Genomic DNA, 15,403 nt, shown 5'->3' on the forward strand with positions numbered 1-15,403 from the left:
GAAAGTAACAATAAAGAAAAGGCAAGAGCAGACGGGAGGTTGGCCAATTGAGGGTGAGAGGAGCGGTTTTAGGCTAGAATCAGGCAGAAGAGTGATCCAAGATGAAAGTTGCTCAATGAAGCTGTGGTATGACTCAAAGCTGAGTATTTGCCTAGAATGTGCAAAGCCCTGGATTCAGTCCCCAGCATCAAAATACAAAACAGATGATGTTAAAAGGAGCCTTGGTCAATGATTTTTTTTTCTTGGTAACCAGGACACCTGAGAACCTGATACATGCCCCAGATTATCCCAGTAGAAAGTATGTACTTGAATTTTCACATAACCATGGAAAACTCAGAGCATCCCTCAGAATGAGCTTCATATATACCTCATGAGAATCTGGAGGCACAAGAACTGAGATCAACTGTGGTGTTACAGTCTTGGAGAAGGTGAACAGAGGTGAAACAGAAGACAGAGAGAGGCACATGGCTTGACACATGGCTCTGCAGCTAAAAATAAAACCAGATACTAGAACTTCACAGACAAAATATAATTATAGACAATGCGGAAGAGACAGCTGCTGTAAGGTGTCTGGAAGGGAGATGGTGGGAGAATTAAAGGCTTCCTTTGAAAGCTTTAACTTTTATAGATGCACAGAAATGTGAAATGTAGCACAGGCTTTTCACAGATAGGGACTTCTACAGCTCAATGACCAACAGTAAAACAACAACTGTGTAGATTACAGTACTTTATCTAAATGGACTGTGATAAAAACCATTTTAAATGATAATTTTAAGGGAAGGTAATCATATAGATCCATGCCTATGATAGCACTGAACCTAAAGAAAACGGAAATGCTCAATTTCACCATAGTATGCCTCCATGTGTGGTCTTTATAATGCATATACATATACTGTAGTTTGGGTGTGTCCCCGTAAAGCATGTGTGGAATCCCCAAAGCAACAGAATTGGGAAGTGAGAGATGGGATCTTCTGCAAGTAGATAGATCATTAGGGTTTTACTCTCTTGGTGAATTATAACATGATGTAATTATAATATGAATGATCAAAGGGAGTACACCTATGTTCTCTCATACACATTTTCTTCTGTCTTCCTCAATGAAAGTAGCAATAGAGAGATCCCAGCAGGGAGCCTGTCTTTTGGCAGGTGTTCCAGGCTTCTCAGCGGACAGCAGAGGCAGGCTTGGGTACTCCAGCCTCTACAACTATGAACCAGTTCCATCTCTATTATCTGTAAACAACCCACTCTACAGTCTTCTGATGTGGCAACACAAAATGGCTGGGAGAAATATTATATGAAACAACTAGAAAGTAAAACAAAATTACTTACTAAACTATAGAATCCTGAGCAGTAACTTTGATTAATACATTTTGCATGGTTACTCTTGTGACTTGTAGCTGTAAAAATTTAAAGGTGGTATTTTCCACTTCGCTCTGATTTTTGTGGTGTTTAGTAACATGGTTTCATATGTGTGAAGCTGAAGATGGATTCTCTCACCCTGACCATCAAATCTAAAATCCGGGTTATCTATTTCAAGATCCTCCCAGGAAATCTTGTCTTGCTCTGGCACATTTAGCCTTAAAACTACTGCATATCCTGGCTTAAGTTTCTAAGTCTCTATTTTAGACACCTGATGGGCTCTGAGACAGAAGCGTGATCTCTGCATGCTGACTGTTGGCACACAGCCAGGGTACAATGGGCTGAAGAGGCAGACGTCTGACCATTTCCAGGAAATGGACCAAGCAGTTCCAGGGAAATAGAAATTTATATATTTTAATCTTGTGACTGCCTCACGGAATTTTGTGAGAACCAAGAACAAGACTTTATCACTTAAGAAACGTCCGAAGTCCACACCTCTTCCCAGGCTTATTACCTAAGTCCAAATTGTGTGGCTGCCTCAGAATGTGACAGTATGCGTTTGAGTTCCAGGTAACAAGAGAGATCCAGGGTCTCTAGATTTTGTTTCCCAGTGGCTTGTATCCATCAGAGTCGTCCTCCCTCCCCCCACCCCCTGCTAATGACACATTCACTCTTCACAGCTAGCCCTATCCCAGAAGCAGCTTCACACACCAGACAGCATCCAGGGAACACCTGGTAGGCTTTCTATGCCCAATTTTGCAGGGCCACTCCACACATCTTGAAAACATGAGCTGCTTCCCAGGAGTCCTCTCTCTGCTGCCTGCAGAGAAGGCTGGAACTCTCACCCTAAGACCAGGTTTTCATAAAGATTTCTCCTATACAATCAGAAAAGGAAAACTCAGTGGTTATGCTAGCTAGATGGCACTTAGAAATCTGGGTGTCTGCAGCCACTCCAGGGACTGGCATTTTTTGGTCTTCCTCCCCCTTTTGTTTCTCAACTTAATTCCATCATTCACTGCCCCATCTCCCCTGAGCCACTGTTGTTTTTCTAAAATAAATCTAACCTTTCAGTGCATTCTCTTCCCACCATGGCTGACTTTAAAGAACACAGAACTCCTGGTGGAAGGCCACCTCCTAAGGAGGGTATTTTGTCCCCAGCTTCCGGAGGGATACTTGAGAAACTGTTGCTTGACAGAAGAAGAAAAAAATAGCTGCTATAGGCTTAAGACTGTCCATTGCATTGTAGGCACATGAGACAATATCTTTACGGCAACTGCAGGAAGTTGTAAGTGATCCGGGTCATTGCTTTACGTCCCTCTTACCAGTTACTATTTTAAAGCCTTTCCCAGATCCTCCTGAGCTGGGACAGCCCCTCTAGTGGACATAGATACAGGACCTAATCCTGTGGGAAATGAAGACATCCCAAAAGCTGGCTGCAGACCACCAAAACCAAGTAGGGCAATTTAAACCCACTAAGCCTGGCCTTCAGATTGCCCTGTTGCCCACCAGGACTATTACCCTCCTCTGGCCCTAAAGAAATCTGCTCCTTCTCCTAATGGGCATCCACATTAAACATGTCACAAAATCCTATTGCGTTCCTGCCCTGAATGTGTCTAGCAACAACCGCCATCTCACTGCCATCTCTGTTCTACCCTAGTTTTTTTTAATTAATAATGATAATAATAATTAATAATAATAACAATACTCTCCCAAGCCAGCCTGAAAAGTTCATATAAATGGCCTAACAGGATTCCTCAAGGTTTACAATAACTGTTTAAAAGTAGTTAAGTGTATTATTACTAAACAACAAAATCTGTATCTGCTCACTCAGATGTGGTATATGCATACTTCTCAGCATAGCAGGACACCCATCTAGATGATGCAGTCAGGCTGAGATACCAGGCATTGGCAGCTGCATGCCTAGAGCATCCAACCTTGTGCGGGGAGAACAGACTTCTGCTCCTTTAGCTGCTGCTCTTCTTTATACATTTTTCTCCTAGCTCCATATCAAGCCCCCAAGATGTGTTTTCTGTCACTTAATGCTCTCGACATTTCAGGGTTTTCAGCTGGGTAATGAAGACCTGGGATGGAGTGGCAATGTATATATATATATATATATATATATATATATATATATATATATATATAAACCAGGAGGCAGAGATAGGATGCCTTCAGTTGTGGGGAGTACTGTAATAAGGGTATCATGAACAGAAGGGGTAGCTTAGCAACTGTGAGACCTTGATTCAATCTCTAGCATCATTTTAAAAAATGTAAACTTTTCCTGGTGACTTACTTTTTCAAATAAAATATGATCCAGGTTATAATGCTTATACATATTAATACCCTCGGGGATTTGCTAAAGGGATGGTTGGTTGGTTGGTTGGTTGGCTGATTTGATTTTAATTTTGATTTGATAAGGTTTCAACATATAGCCAAGGCTAGCCTATAGAACTCACAGCCTTCTGCCTCGGTATTTCAAGCAGGAATTATACCAATATACCATCACACCAAGCTTTAAGTTCCTTACAGTTTTAAAAGTGTTTTTTTTTTTTTTTCTCACTGTGAAGAAACAGACTGATATCATAGTTGACCATCCTAGCTCTGATTTACCTTCCAAACCCAACTGTATATGCAAGCTGTGTTCTTAGTTAGGGTTTCCGTTGCTATGAAGAGACTCCATGACCAAGGCAACTCTTATAAAGGACAGTGTTTAATTGGGGTAGTTAAGTGCTCCAGAGAACATGGTTTCAATTCCCAGCACCCCCAGTAACACACCTACTCCAACAAAGCCACACTTCCAAATTGTGCCACTCCCTGGGCAAAGTATATTCAAACCACCACAGGTGTCATCATCTCTAAAATTTATCAGTTTAAGAGAAAATGGCTGAGAACGGTGGGTCTCTGAAACAAGCTTAGCTAGCCCAGGGGTCTAGCACAGCCCTGTCGCCCAGACTGACCTTGCCTTGCAACCCTCACACATCAGCTTGCCTTCCCAAGTGCTGGAGTTAACAACATGTACAAACACCAGCAGACTCCGAGCACCTCTTTGATGTTCCCCTTAGAAACATTTTTCTTAAATTATCTGCACATGTTTTTGACCAGAGTTGTCTGGACAGAGCCTCATGAGTGGATCCCAGGATATTTCCTGTTTCTTGCTCAGAATTCATGGATGGTTTAAATACCACCACTTCCCATCCCAGTGCTCAGTTGGAGGAGGCTTTGTGCATTGCTTTCTCTTTCTTTGTGAAGATTGGTTCTCACCTTCAGGGTGAACCCCATCTCAAAAGATAGAGGCATTAGGGTCCTTTTGGGGTCACCTCCATCCATCTTTTATAAAACTTCTTCCTACTCTTACCCATCTGCCATGTACATTTTGCTTGTCCTTTCCCTCCCTCCACAGCTGCTTAGTCCCAGAGAATTAATTAGTTCAAGACCACTTCCCCTGAATTGTCACAGCTATGTCCTGCCTCCAACTGCATGGTCTATCTACCTCCTGGCCAGACCCCTCCATTCTTTAATGGAAACTGTTATATTAGAGATTGGAGATTTGGGGGGCTTTTTTAAATTATTGTCATATATTTATTGTGCATAGTGATAGGGTTCATAAAGACCTTTTCATTCACACAGAGAACATATTTTGAAAGAAACACTGAAAAGACCTACTCTCTCTCCCACATAGTCATCTTTCTTCACAGAATCAGACAATCTTACTTCAATTTCTATATAATAACATGTGTAAATCTATCTAGCCATCTGAAATCTAAGATCCACAGACCAGAGAAAACATACAATATGTTGTTTTCTGCATCTGAGTTATTTTGCTTTATGTGATGAACAGGATTCCAGTTCCATCAATTTTTTTGCAGGCAATGTAATTTCATTCTTCTTTATTGCTTCTTTAAGACTCCATTGTATACATGTATACATGCACTGTATTTTCTTTATCCATTTAACTACTGATGGCTTTTAAACAGAGATTTACATGCTTACAATATATTAATGAAGCATTATCATTGAAAGCATGTAGATGTAACTTTAAATCCAGCCCCATCATACACCACTTATGTGTCCTTCATTACCTTTGGTCATCACAGTTACTAATAAAAAGGAACAACAATTTCTTTCTTACAATTTTATACAAGGTGATAATGCCAATTGAGCAGTCTGCATGGAGAAAGGTTTTAACATAAGTTATTCATCTCTGTTCATGATTATTCACAGTCAGGATGCCCTGAGGTGGTAAGTTTCTTTTCCATGATCTTTCCTATTACATCTTTGTACTTTATACTTTCATTGTGTCAGTAGATATCCCTTGTCAAAATTGAAGAGATATTCTGAAAATAGAGTTGAAAAATCCTTCCTAAAATAATTTTTAACTAAGTCCTTTAAAGAGGTAAGGAAAAGAGGAAGTGGCTTCGTTGAAAAAAAAGAATTTGTAAATAAATGACAATGGATTATTATTTTCATTTGATTGATTAGAGGACTACATCTATTTCCTCCACCAACTTTCTCTTTAATTATAGTGAGTTTTGTTCTTTATGGATGTCCCCCACTTCTTTGAAAGTCCAGGGGACATCACAGTCATTGGTTATAATAGAATTTTTTAAATTTAACACAGTGATTCCCATCTCATAATCCTCAAGATCATATGAGAAAAACAGAGCTTTCTTGCTGTCAGGGAACCAATGGGCACATTCTAGTATAATGCTGACACAAAGAAATTATGATACAACATGAATACTCTACATTCTCCACGACTTCGTGTCCTGTTCTTCTCCATCCTAAGCTGAACAGTCTTTGAGACGACTTTGCCAGGTTGACTATTCTTTCAGTGGTGACGCTACTGCAAAGCTAAGGTGTTTCCTCTCATTTTAACAGCCTTGGCTGTAAGTATTCATTGCTATCTTTTGCTGTTAAGAGATGTTTGATTAAAGAGCAGTACATAGAGTCTGTCAAAAGATTAGCCCTCTCTTTGGGGACTAGAGAGGTGGTCTAAAGAAAAGCCCAGGACCACTGCCAGATCCTACCAAATTTTTAAACAAAAGCCAGTACCAACGCTTCTCAAATGGTTCTATGAAACAGAAAGATAAAGGTCTTCCAATTCTAAAACCAAACTCAGTCTAAAACCCAGTATGACTCTGATGACGAACTGGAAGTGCTCACAACAAATCAACTAGAGATAACTACCCTGATGACTATTGCCGTTAAAATCCTCAATAAAACGTTTACAAATTGAACACAAGCACATAACCGAGTTAGTTTTATCCCAGAAAGTCAATGTTGGCTTTATACTTACAAACCAGTATGATCAGCAAATGAATAAATAGACCTCAGGGATTGAAATCAAATTAATTCAAGTAGTACCAAAAGCCCTGGCAAACCCAGCATCCCTTCATGATCAGAGTACCCAAGAAACTGGGAATAGAGCAGATATAAATCAACATAAGGAAAACTATTATAAAACAGTCCTATAACCAACATTACAGTAAATGGAGAATAACCAAGAGCACTGTAGATCAAGACCGGTGCCCACTCTTTTCTCTAACAGTGTTCAAAAACCTTAGCTAAAGCAATAAGATAAGACAAATTGAGGAAAAGAAGAAGTCAAATTTTTCTATTTTTATATGAGATCATCCTGTACTTAGCTTAGGTATCCTAAGTAGTCCACCAGAAAACTCGTAGACCTGATGAAGATTTCAACAAGATAACAGAATACAACAAAAATAAGTGTTTTTTTTTTTTTTTTTATACTTGACAACAAAGAATCATGGGGTAGAATTGGTGGGAGATGGGCACCATTCACATCAGGTTAAAAGTAAATAAAATAACTAAGGGAAAATATTAACAAATGGTGAAAGAGTTTTCAGGAAAAAAAATCGAAGAAGACAGTAGAATTTGTATAGACCTCCCATGCTAATGGATCGTCAGAAATAATGATGTTAATGGGAAGGCAGTAGTTAAAAAGATCTGCGTACAGATGCAGTGTAATAAAAATCTCAATGGCCTTTTCTTCGCAGAAGTAGGGAAACAAGATAAAGTTCATAAGCAAGGACAAAGCATCCCAAATGATGTCACCCTTAACAGAAAGAACAATGCTAGAAGTACTATAATCACTGCCTCCAAATTACATTACACACTGTAGTAGGGAAACAGCAGCAACAGCACAGTGCTGGCACAAAAACAAATAAAAGGCCAAGGGTAGAGAATGGAGGGTCCAGAAATAAGCCCCCACTGTTACAGTCACTAGTATTTGACAACTCTCTCAAAAACATCCATTGGAAAAACAGCCTCTTTGACAACGGTACCAGGACAGTTCCATTTCCACATGCAGATGACTGAGACTTATCTCTTGCCCTACACAAATATGAATTCCAAAGGAGTCAAAGACATTAATTTGAAATATCAAACTTTGAAAGTGCTAGAGGAAACCACAGAGAAAACACTTCAAGGTAATGTAGCCACAACAGAGAACTTGCTGAGAAAGATATCAATGGCACAGGAGATAAGGTCAGGAATTGACAAGTCCAGTTACATGAACTAGAAAGGCTTCCCCACAGCAGAAGAAACAATGTGTGTGTTCATACACAACCAGAGGGAAGAGACAACACAGAGAATTGGAAAACAGTCTTTCCCAACTATACACCAAAGAAGGGATTAATATCTAGGATATATAAAGAACTGCAAAAATAAAATGTCAAAGACCATATCATGTGATAGGTAAATAGGCTAATGTCTAACTTGATAGCCCTCAAATGAAGAAATGCAAGAACTGGAGGAATAGCTCTGGTCCACAAGTGTGAGGACCAGAGTTCAGATCCCAGAATCCATTTAAAAGTCAAAGTGAATAGTACACAGACAAGGAATCCCTGGAATAAGCTATCTAACCAGACTAGCCAAACAGCAAGCTCTGAGTTTAACAAAGGACACGCTGCCTCAATAGATAAGGTGCAGAAGCATTGACCTCAGGCCTACACATCCATGTGCACATGAAGACACCCCCCAAACACACGCATGTGTCATATGCCACACAGGGGGGAAAAGAACACAAGTAGCCAATATTAAATACTTAAAAAGCAACAAACATCTTTAACCATTAAGAAAATGGAGATTTAAACTGCTCTGAGATTTCATTCCATCCCAGTCAGAATGGCCATCATCGGAACATGTAGCAAATGTGGGTCAGGATGTGGGGAGAGAGGGACATTTATTCACTCTTAGTGGGGAATGTAGACTCATATATTCACTATGGAAATCAATATAGAGGCTCTTCATACAACTGAAAACAGAACCACCATACCCAAGACATACCACTCTTGGCAATATATATGAAGGACAACTTTAAGTCAACATCCCACAGAGGTGTTGCACCCCTGTGTTTATAGTTGTACCATTTACAATAACTGAGCAATAGAGTCAGATGTCCCCAACATATCAATGGATAAAAACATGGGATGCATAATGGAGTTTTATTCAGCCAAAATAAAAAGTTGAATCATAATCCCAGCCAGAGCAAAGGTGGAAATTATTAAATGAAACGAAATAACCAAACTTATAAAGACAAATATTGTGTTTTCTCAGCTCTTACATATGGAGCTGAGATTGGAAAAAGTGTGTGCATGTGTGTGTGTGTGTGTGTGTGTGTGTGTGTGTTATGAAGCTAGGAAATGGACCACAATAAAAAGAAGGAATATTAAGGGACAGGGGGAACATAGGGTAATGTAATAAAGGTGATCAGGGAACAGGGGGGTTTGTGGGAAGAATGGAAATCATCCAGGAGGAGCCACAAAGCACAGGAAAGAACAGTTTGGAAGATAAAATTAAGATAATTAAGATAAAACATGACAATATTTATGTATAAAATCTCAGTAAAGAAACTTATTGCTTTTTATGATAACTTAAAATATAAATGTTTAAAAGTTAGTTGTGAGATAGAATAATCTCAGAAAGCTGAAGGAGAAAGACTATTTGATGGCCAGACAAAGGCTGCTCTTCTCTAGTCCTCAGTTGCAATGACAATCCAGGTGTGTTCTGTGTTTCAAACAGGAGTCCTCACATGGATGGGAAGAATGCTTTACTGTGTTGCTCCTGGAGAAGTTTTATTAAAACCACCCCAATACATATATCTGCAACTGATTGCATAGAAATTAGATGGCAGCTTTTGAGGGGGAGTAGGGATTCTCTACACAGAATTTGGCCACAAGAGTTTTGCCTATCCTTCATATATGGAGCTGTTCTGCCCATGAAGCACATGAGCCTTTGCTTAGTGGATTGTGAAATTGGAGAAAGATGACCCATCCTTAATCTTGATGCTTGGTGACATGGATCAATAGTGACTGGACTTTCTGAACTACCATCTCAAGTCATGGGCCGTCTTTAACCTTGATGATTAGTGACATAGATTAATAGTGACTGGTCTTTATGGTCTACCATCTCATGTCTCATTTGGACAGGAAAAAACAGAGGCTATGAAAGACAGCAAAACTGACCTCAGTCAAATTAATAACTAGGTTTTCAGGGAACTGACCAACTTCTCTTACTTTTCTTATCATCCAAATATGCCATGAACTCTTATTTTTTCTCTATTTGAGGCCATGATAGGGTCCAGGTTGGTCATGGTTCCTGACAGTGTGTTTATTCCTATGCTTTCCCCCTCCAGGTAGCTATAGATTTCACTGCCTCTAATGGAGACCCCAGGAACAGCTGTTCCCTGCACTACATCCACCCTTACCAGCCCAACGAGTACCTAAAGGCCTTGGTGGCCGTGGGAGAGATTTGCCAAGACTATGACAGGTAAGCGACTTTAGGCATCAGTGTGTTCTTATCTCTGAGGCGGGGTCCCATGGCCCTTGGCTGACTCATGGCCAAAGAGTGATGATAAGTTAAAGCACCTCCTCACGTAGAAGCTCTTGAAAGAACAGGGTAAAACCTTGTGCCAAGCACCATCCTCTGCACCTAGAGAAACTGCACTGATGTCGCACCCACTCCGGTGAGCCAACAAATCTCTCTCTCAGCTTTCTGCTCTTGCTAGGTTGGTGAAGTTGACAGACTGCAAATTTTATTGTGTGGACTTGGTGTGACGGTGCCTTTGCTCCTCACACTTTGTTCATGAGCCAGCAGCACCCCGACCAGCTGAACTGAATTTTATAACTTGAGATTCTCAGATGTCTGGTGTACTCGTCTGAGTTTTATGGGACGTTCCTGCATCTACCCTCAATACTCTATGCATCTAATATAATAGCCATCATTTTTAAAAAAATAAAACTATAGGAAATGTAAGTCATTTGTATACAGATTCACAAACAGAGATGGTATTTGAACCACAGTCTTTTGGGCTCTACACATTGAGTGTAAAATCACTGTGTTTTACTGATCTTGGAAGCTACTGGTAATATTAACAGACAGATATGTCTGCCCAGGTGCACAGATATGTGGTAAAGAAAGTGTGTGTGTGTGTGTGTGTGTGTGTGTGTGTGTGTGTGTACTCACATGTATGCAGAGATGATCTTGAGACTCAATCACTGTTATTTCTTCTTAATGATAAATATTGGCCTTTGTCACCATAGTATTGTGTTTTCTTTTAAAATGGAGGCTGGTCCCAAGATGGAGTAGGTTTGGTCACTCAATATTTCCCCAGGGAAGTGATCAGCATGAACTACAGTAAGCTGGATTTGTGCTGTCACTCTAGTGTCATCAGATTAAGGGAAGGAACACAGATGTTTGCCTAAGGCTTCTTGAGGTAGAACCAATGCAAACATAATTGTAGACCTCTCAGAGGACTCCCTGGTGTAATTGGGAAACAAGCTAAGTTAGTAATGAGCTGTAAGCAGCTGACCTTTTAATTCAAGAAAATAAACAGAGCATCTCTGTGCTCTGGTTGTAGAGAAACTTGAGCACATATTATGATTTCTGTTCTTCCCGAGTTCATTATTGGTAACAACCACTCTAAAAACCTGATCTTGCCATAGCCCTGTAAAAGCCACACTGTTGTGAAACCTCCAGCATGGGTTATAAAAAAGTATGGGTTATAAATCAGTCTCTCACCTGCTGAGATCTCTGGTCAGCAAAGTACCCCAGTGTGGCATAGAGCCACTTAAAAATTGGATCTCCAGACCCCATGTGATCAATAAGCAATAAACAGTCACAAAACTCTCCAATGGACACCAAAAGCATATTCTAATAATCACTTTAAATCATTTAAATCTATGATGGCCATTCTTGGTTGTCACTTGACTACATCTGGGACCAACTAAAACCCAAGCAGCTGGGGACCCCTTGTAAGAAGGATTTCTTCTTAATTTGTAATTTGAAGTAGAAAGACCAACTTTTAATCTGGATCTTTTGAGGTGGAAAAAAATATACCTTTATTTTGGCCCACATCTTCTGGTGGCAGCCTATATAAAGGGCATGAGAGAAGGAAGCTTTTTTTTCCTTTGCTTGCTTGCCCTCACTAGCAACTACATTCCTTCACTGGCATTAGAGCCTACTTCTTCAGAATTCCAGTGGATACTGACAACTAGCTGAGTCACTCAGCCTCAAGAACTGAAAACTAGTCGATTCTTGGTCCTTCTGCTGATAGACAGTGATTGTTGATCTTCTGGACAGCAGCCTGTAAGTGATCCTCATAAATCCCCATATAGAAATAGATAAAGAGGTAGACATAGAAATAAATAAACATATAGAGACGATACATACATACATACATACATACATACATACATACATACATACATACATACATGATAGATAGATAGATAGATAGATAGATAGATAGATAGATAGATAGATATTCATTCTGTAAGTTCTGTTCCTCTAGAGAATCCTGACATACAAAGTGACACCTGGAATACTTGACCTTGAGGTATTGACCGACAATAATGAATTTCAGCTTTGGCTACTTCAAGTTCTAATTCAGGGACAATGTCCAGAAAGGTTTGAAGCAGATGGGGTTTTTCCTAGGGAGGAAAGAGTTCGATACACTCCATCTACACTGTGTCCGAGACTTCTTCAAGACAGTAGTGAGAATCCTCTCTCTTCCTTCACTCTTGCACGAGTGAACATGTTAATGATCTAGTGTGATCTCATATGTGCATGTTTGGAGATAAGAAGAAATGGAGATGTTTGCAGGATCCCTAATGTTTGGACCTTGAGATGCATATAATAGAAGGTACCTTGCCAAGTGCAGTGCTATGTACTGTGCTCAAGTCCAACTTAAGCAACACAGTAGGGCTCCCATGTAAAATCAAAGTTAAATAAGTAGGTAAATGAACCAAATACACATGGAATATAAGAACCATAAATCTGCAGAGAAAGCATCCAATATTGAATTCCACAGAGCAAGGAGGCCAGGTTTCTAGAAACTGAGATGAGGTTTCAGAGTCTGCACCAATGTCCTGTATCACTTTCATTTGCTAATCTTGTCAATGACCCATTATTAGGGAGTATTTATTGGCTAATCCTTGCAGAGAGTGTCCATTGCCTGGTGGCCTCACGTGCAAACTACAGACACCTTAGTCAGAAGAATTGGACATCTCTTAAAGCTGTTATCCCCTTTGAATGCAAACCAGACAAAAGCTGACAGATATGTTGTATTCCCTTAAAAACACACATTCAATGTAAATATGAGATATGTCACCTTGAGAGTTATATGAGGTCATCAGAAATTACTCCTTTAAAAATTTTAATAGTGTAATTCTGAAGTAGTCATTCCCAGGTGAACAAGAAAATTAATTTTGGGCAGGTCAACAGAACAACATTTTATTTGTGTCTTAAAAGGCAGCTCAACCTAAAAATGGGTAAATTCTAAAGAAGAAAGAGGGGTTCGAGAAAAAAAAAAAAAAAAAAAAAAACCTCTGTGCTCTTTTAAGAGACTCCCTGGGAGAGCTTGGAATGCAAGCTGCTCCCGTGAAAGCTGACAAGGTTCAGCAGTTTCTGTTTTGTGTGGGTGGACAGACAGGAGACAGGCAGAGTCAGGAAATTTCAAGTCAAGGTTCTGGAATTAATTTATTCTTGTGTCAAAGTCAGGGAGGCTGTTTCTTAAAAAGAAACACTTGCATAAAAGCTGACAGAAGCCACCATCCCCCTCCCAAAACCACACAGAGGTTTACAGTTCCCATGAGCCTTAACAATTCCTCTCTGCCTCTGACAGCCAAGGATTTTTCTCTCTGCCTTGTGCAGTCATGACTGCTGGGTAATTAGCAGGTGACCCATTGAGTAGTAGAACGGCTTGAGGGGTACATAAAACTCTTCTCTTCTCCGGATGGCTTTGAAGGGAGGCTCCCCCAACCACAAGATAACAGTTTCCAAATCCAATGTTGCCGGCCCACACATTATCCTTCCCCATCTGCAAAGACATTACATCCTCTCATGCAAACACACATGAACAAAGACATGCCTGCAGGCATGCACACGATCCCACACACCCCTGGGCACACACATTTACACTACCCTGCCGCATCAGGGTTCTAGTGCTATCAAAGTAAAATCCATAGCTCCCCTCTTAAAGGGAAAGAAAGTTTATTCTGAGGCCATTTTGAAGGACCATGGCCTGAGAACCACCGATTTAGGTTACCCCAAATGACTGGTTCCGATGCAAAAGCAGTTTCACGAAGTTTTATAGTTTTACAGGACAAAGAAAGTCATAAATCAAGGCAAGTTGAAAATACACAGGTAGGTACAGCAGCAAGGGGATTATAGTAAGATGGTGAGGCTTTTCTATAGGCCCAAGGTGCTATCGGATAACATTCCTAGCTTTGGGGTTGGTAGAAGCCTGCAGGTCTGCTAAACCAATAGACTCCCAAGTATTTCTATCTATTAGCCACAAAATGTTCCAGCTTAGAGGTAGGTAGGGAATGGCCATCCTGGAAGCTGAAGGCCTGAGATATGACAATTAGCCTCTGGTTCTGAACTCTCTAATTTTTCCATGGTATTGAAATTCAGTGTCTACAGAGTTCGCTTCCTTTTCTTCATGGCTTCCACAATCCTTGTACATCTCAGTGTCCAAGTGCCATGCTTTTCTTGAAGCCAATATGGCTATGGGTTTCAGACAACCTTAACTGCCCTCTAATGAAAAGCCTGGTCTGGTCCTGTTGGCATAGGCCTGCCATCTCTGTGCCTTTGGAAGTTGACAAGTTCAAAGCCAGCCTGGGTGACTTGGTGATACCCTGTCTCAAATTCTCTAAAAATGAAAACAGAGCCGGAGTTTGTTTGGTGGTAGAACACTTTTGTAGCATGCAGGAGACCCTGAGTTCAGTCCAGAATACCATGAAGTAAAAGGGGGAGGAGGGAGGACAAGGCAGCCTGACTGTGATCTAACAGAGACCAAAGGCATTTCTCAGAAAACACAAAATGATGATTTAAAGAAGTGGCCACCTCAGAAATTTGGGACATCAGAAAACAAAGTAGGTGTGTGCTATGTCCTGTATTGGGGGTCAACGTAGAGCTGAAACTCAAGTTGACATGTGTTTAGATGTGTAGGGCACTGGGTTGGTCAGCAGCGATATGGGCTTTCTCAACACAGCCTCAGCCACACCCCACATTATCCCATCAGGACTCTTGTCTGCAAACCAAAACCACTGGGGGAGTTTCAAAAGTGTTCATACTTGGGCCTCACTCCAACAGGCTGATTTCATTGTTTGCTGCGCACCTAGAAATCGGTTGTTGTGTTGTTGTTGTCCTTACTGCTGCTGCTGTTGTCATTGTCATTGTTGGTATTGGTGGGATAGGCATACTGAGTTGAAATTCACCATTAACTCTGGGGTGCTGGGCCAGTTAAAAATGCCTCAGTTCTGCAGCCTAGATACCTCTCCTCTGTGTGACACAGCAAAGATTTAACAAGGCAGAATTTCTCCGTGTCACTCACAGTCCACTGGAACACAAAGGCATGTCGGTAAGTCACGGTGACTCCGGTGCTATTTGCTCATTCCTGGAAGCACAGCAAGACTGAGGCCAGAGGACCCAGGAGTCCAAGGGACATCAGAAAACAAGGGGTACATAGAAAGACATGTACATGGAACAACAAAGCATGGCCCCAGCTCAGCAGGGC

At 40.7% G+C, this 15,403-nt stretch overlaps 1 protein-coding gene across 1 annotated transcript in view; it reads left to right on the forward strand.

Moving 5' to 3' along the window:
• The window catches only part of CPNE4 (copine 4), a gene marked incomplete at its 3' end in the record, with an annotated part of 437,878 nt that overhangs the window by 404,668 nt on the left and 17,807 nt on the right, over positions 1 to 15,403 (forward strand). Inside the window, exon 11 of the mRNA XM_080934848.1 lies at positions 10,019 to 10,152. Within this exon, the coding sequence (XP_080790974.1) occupies positions 10,019 to 10,152 (134 nt within the window). The remainder of the gene's footprint in view (positions 1 to 10,018; positions 10,153 to 15,403) is intronic.

Source organism: Micromys minutus (assembly GCF_963924665.1).
Source record: "Micromys minutus genome assembly, chromosome: 21".
NCBI classification, from domain to species: Eukaryota; Metazoa; Chordata; class Mammalia; order Rodentia; family Muridae; genus Micromys; species Micromys minutus.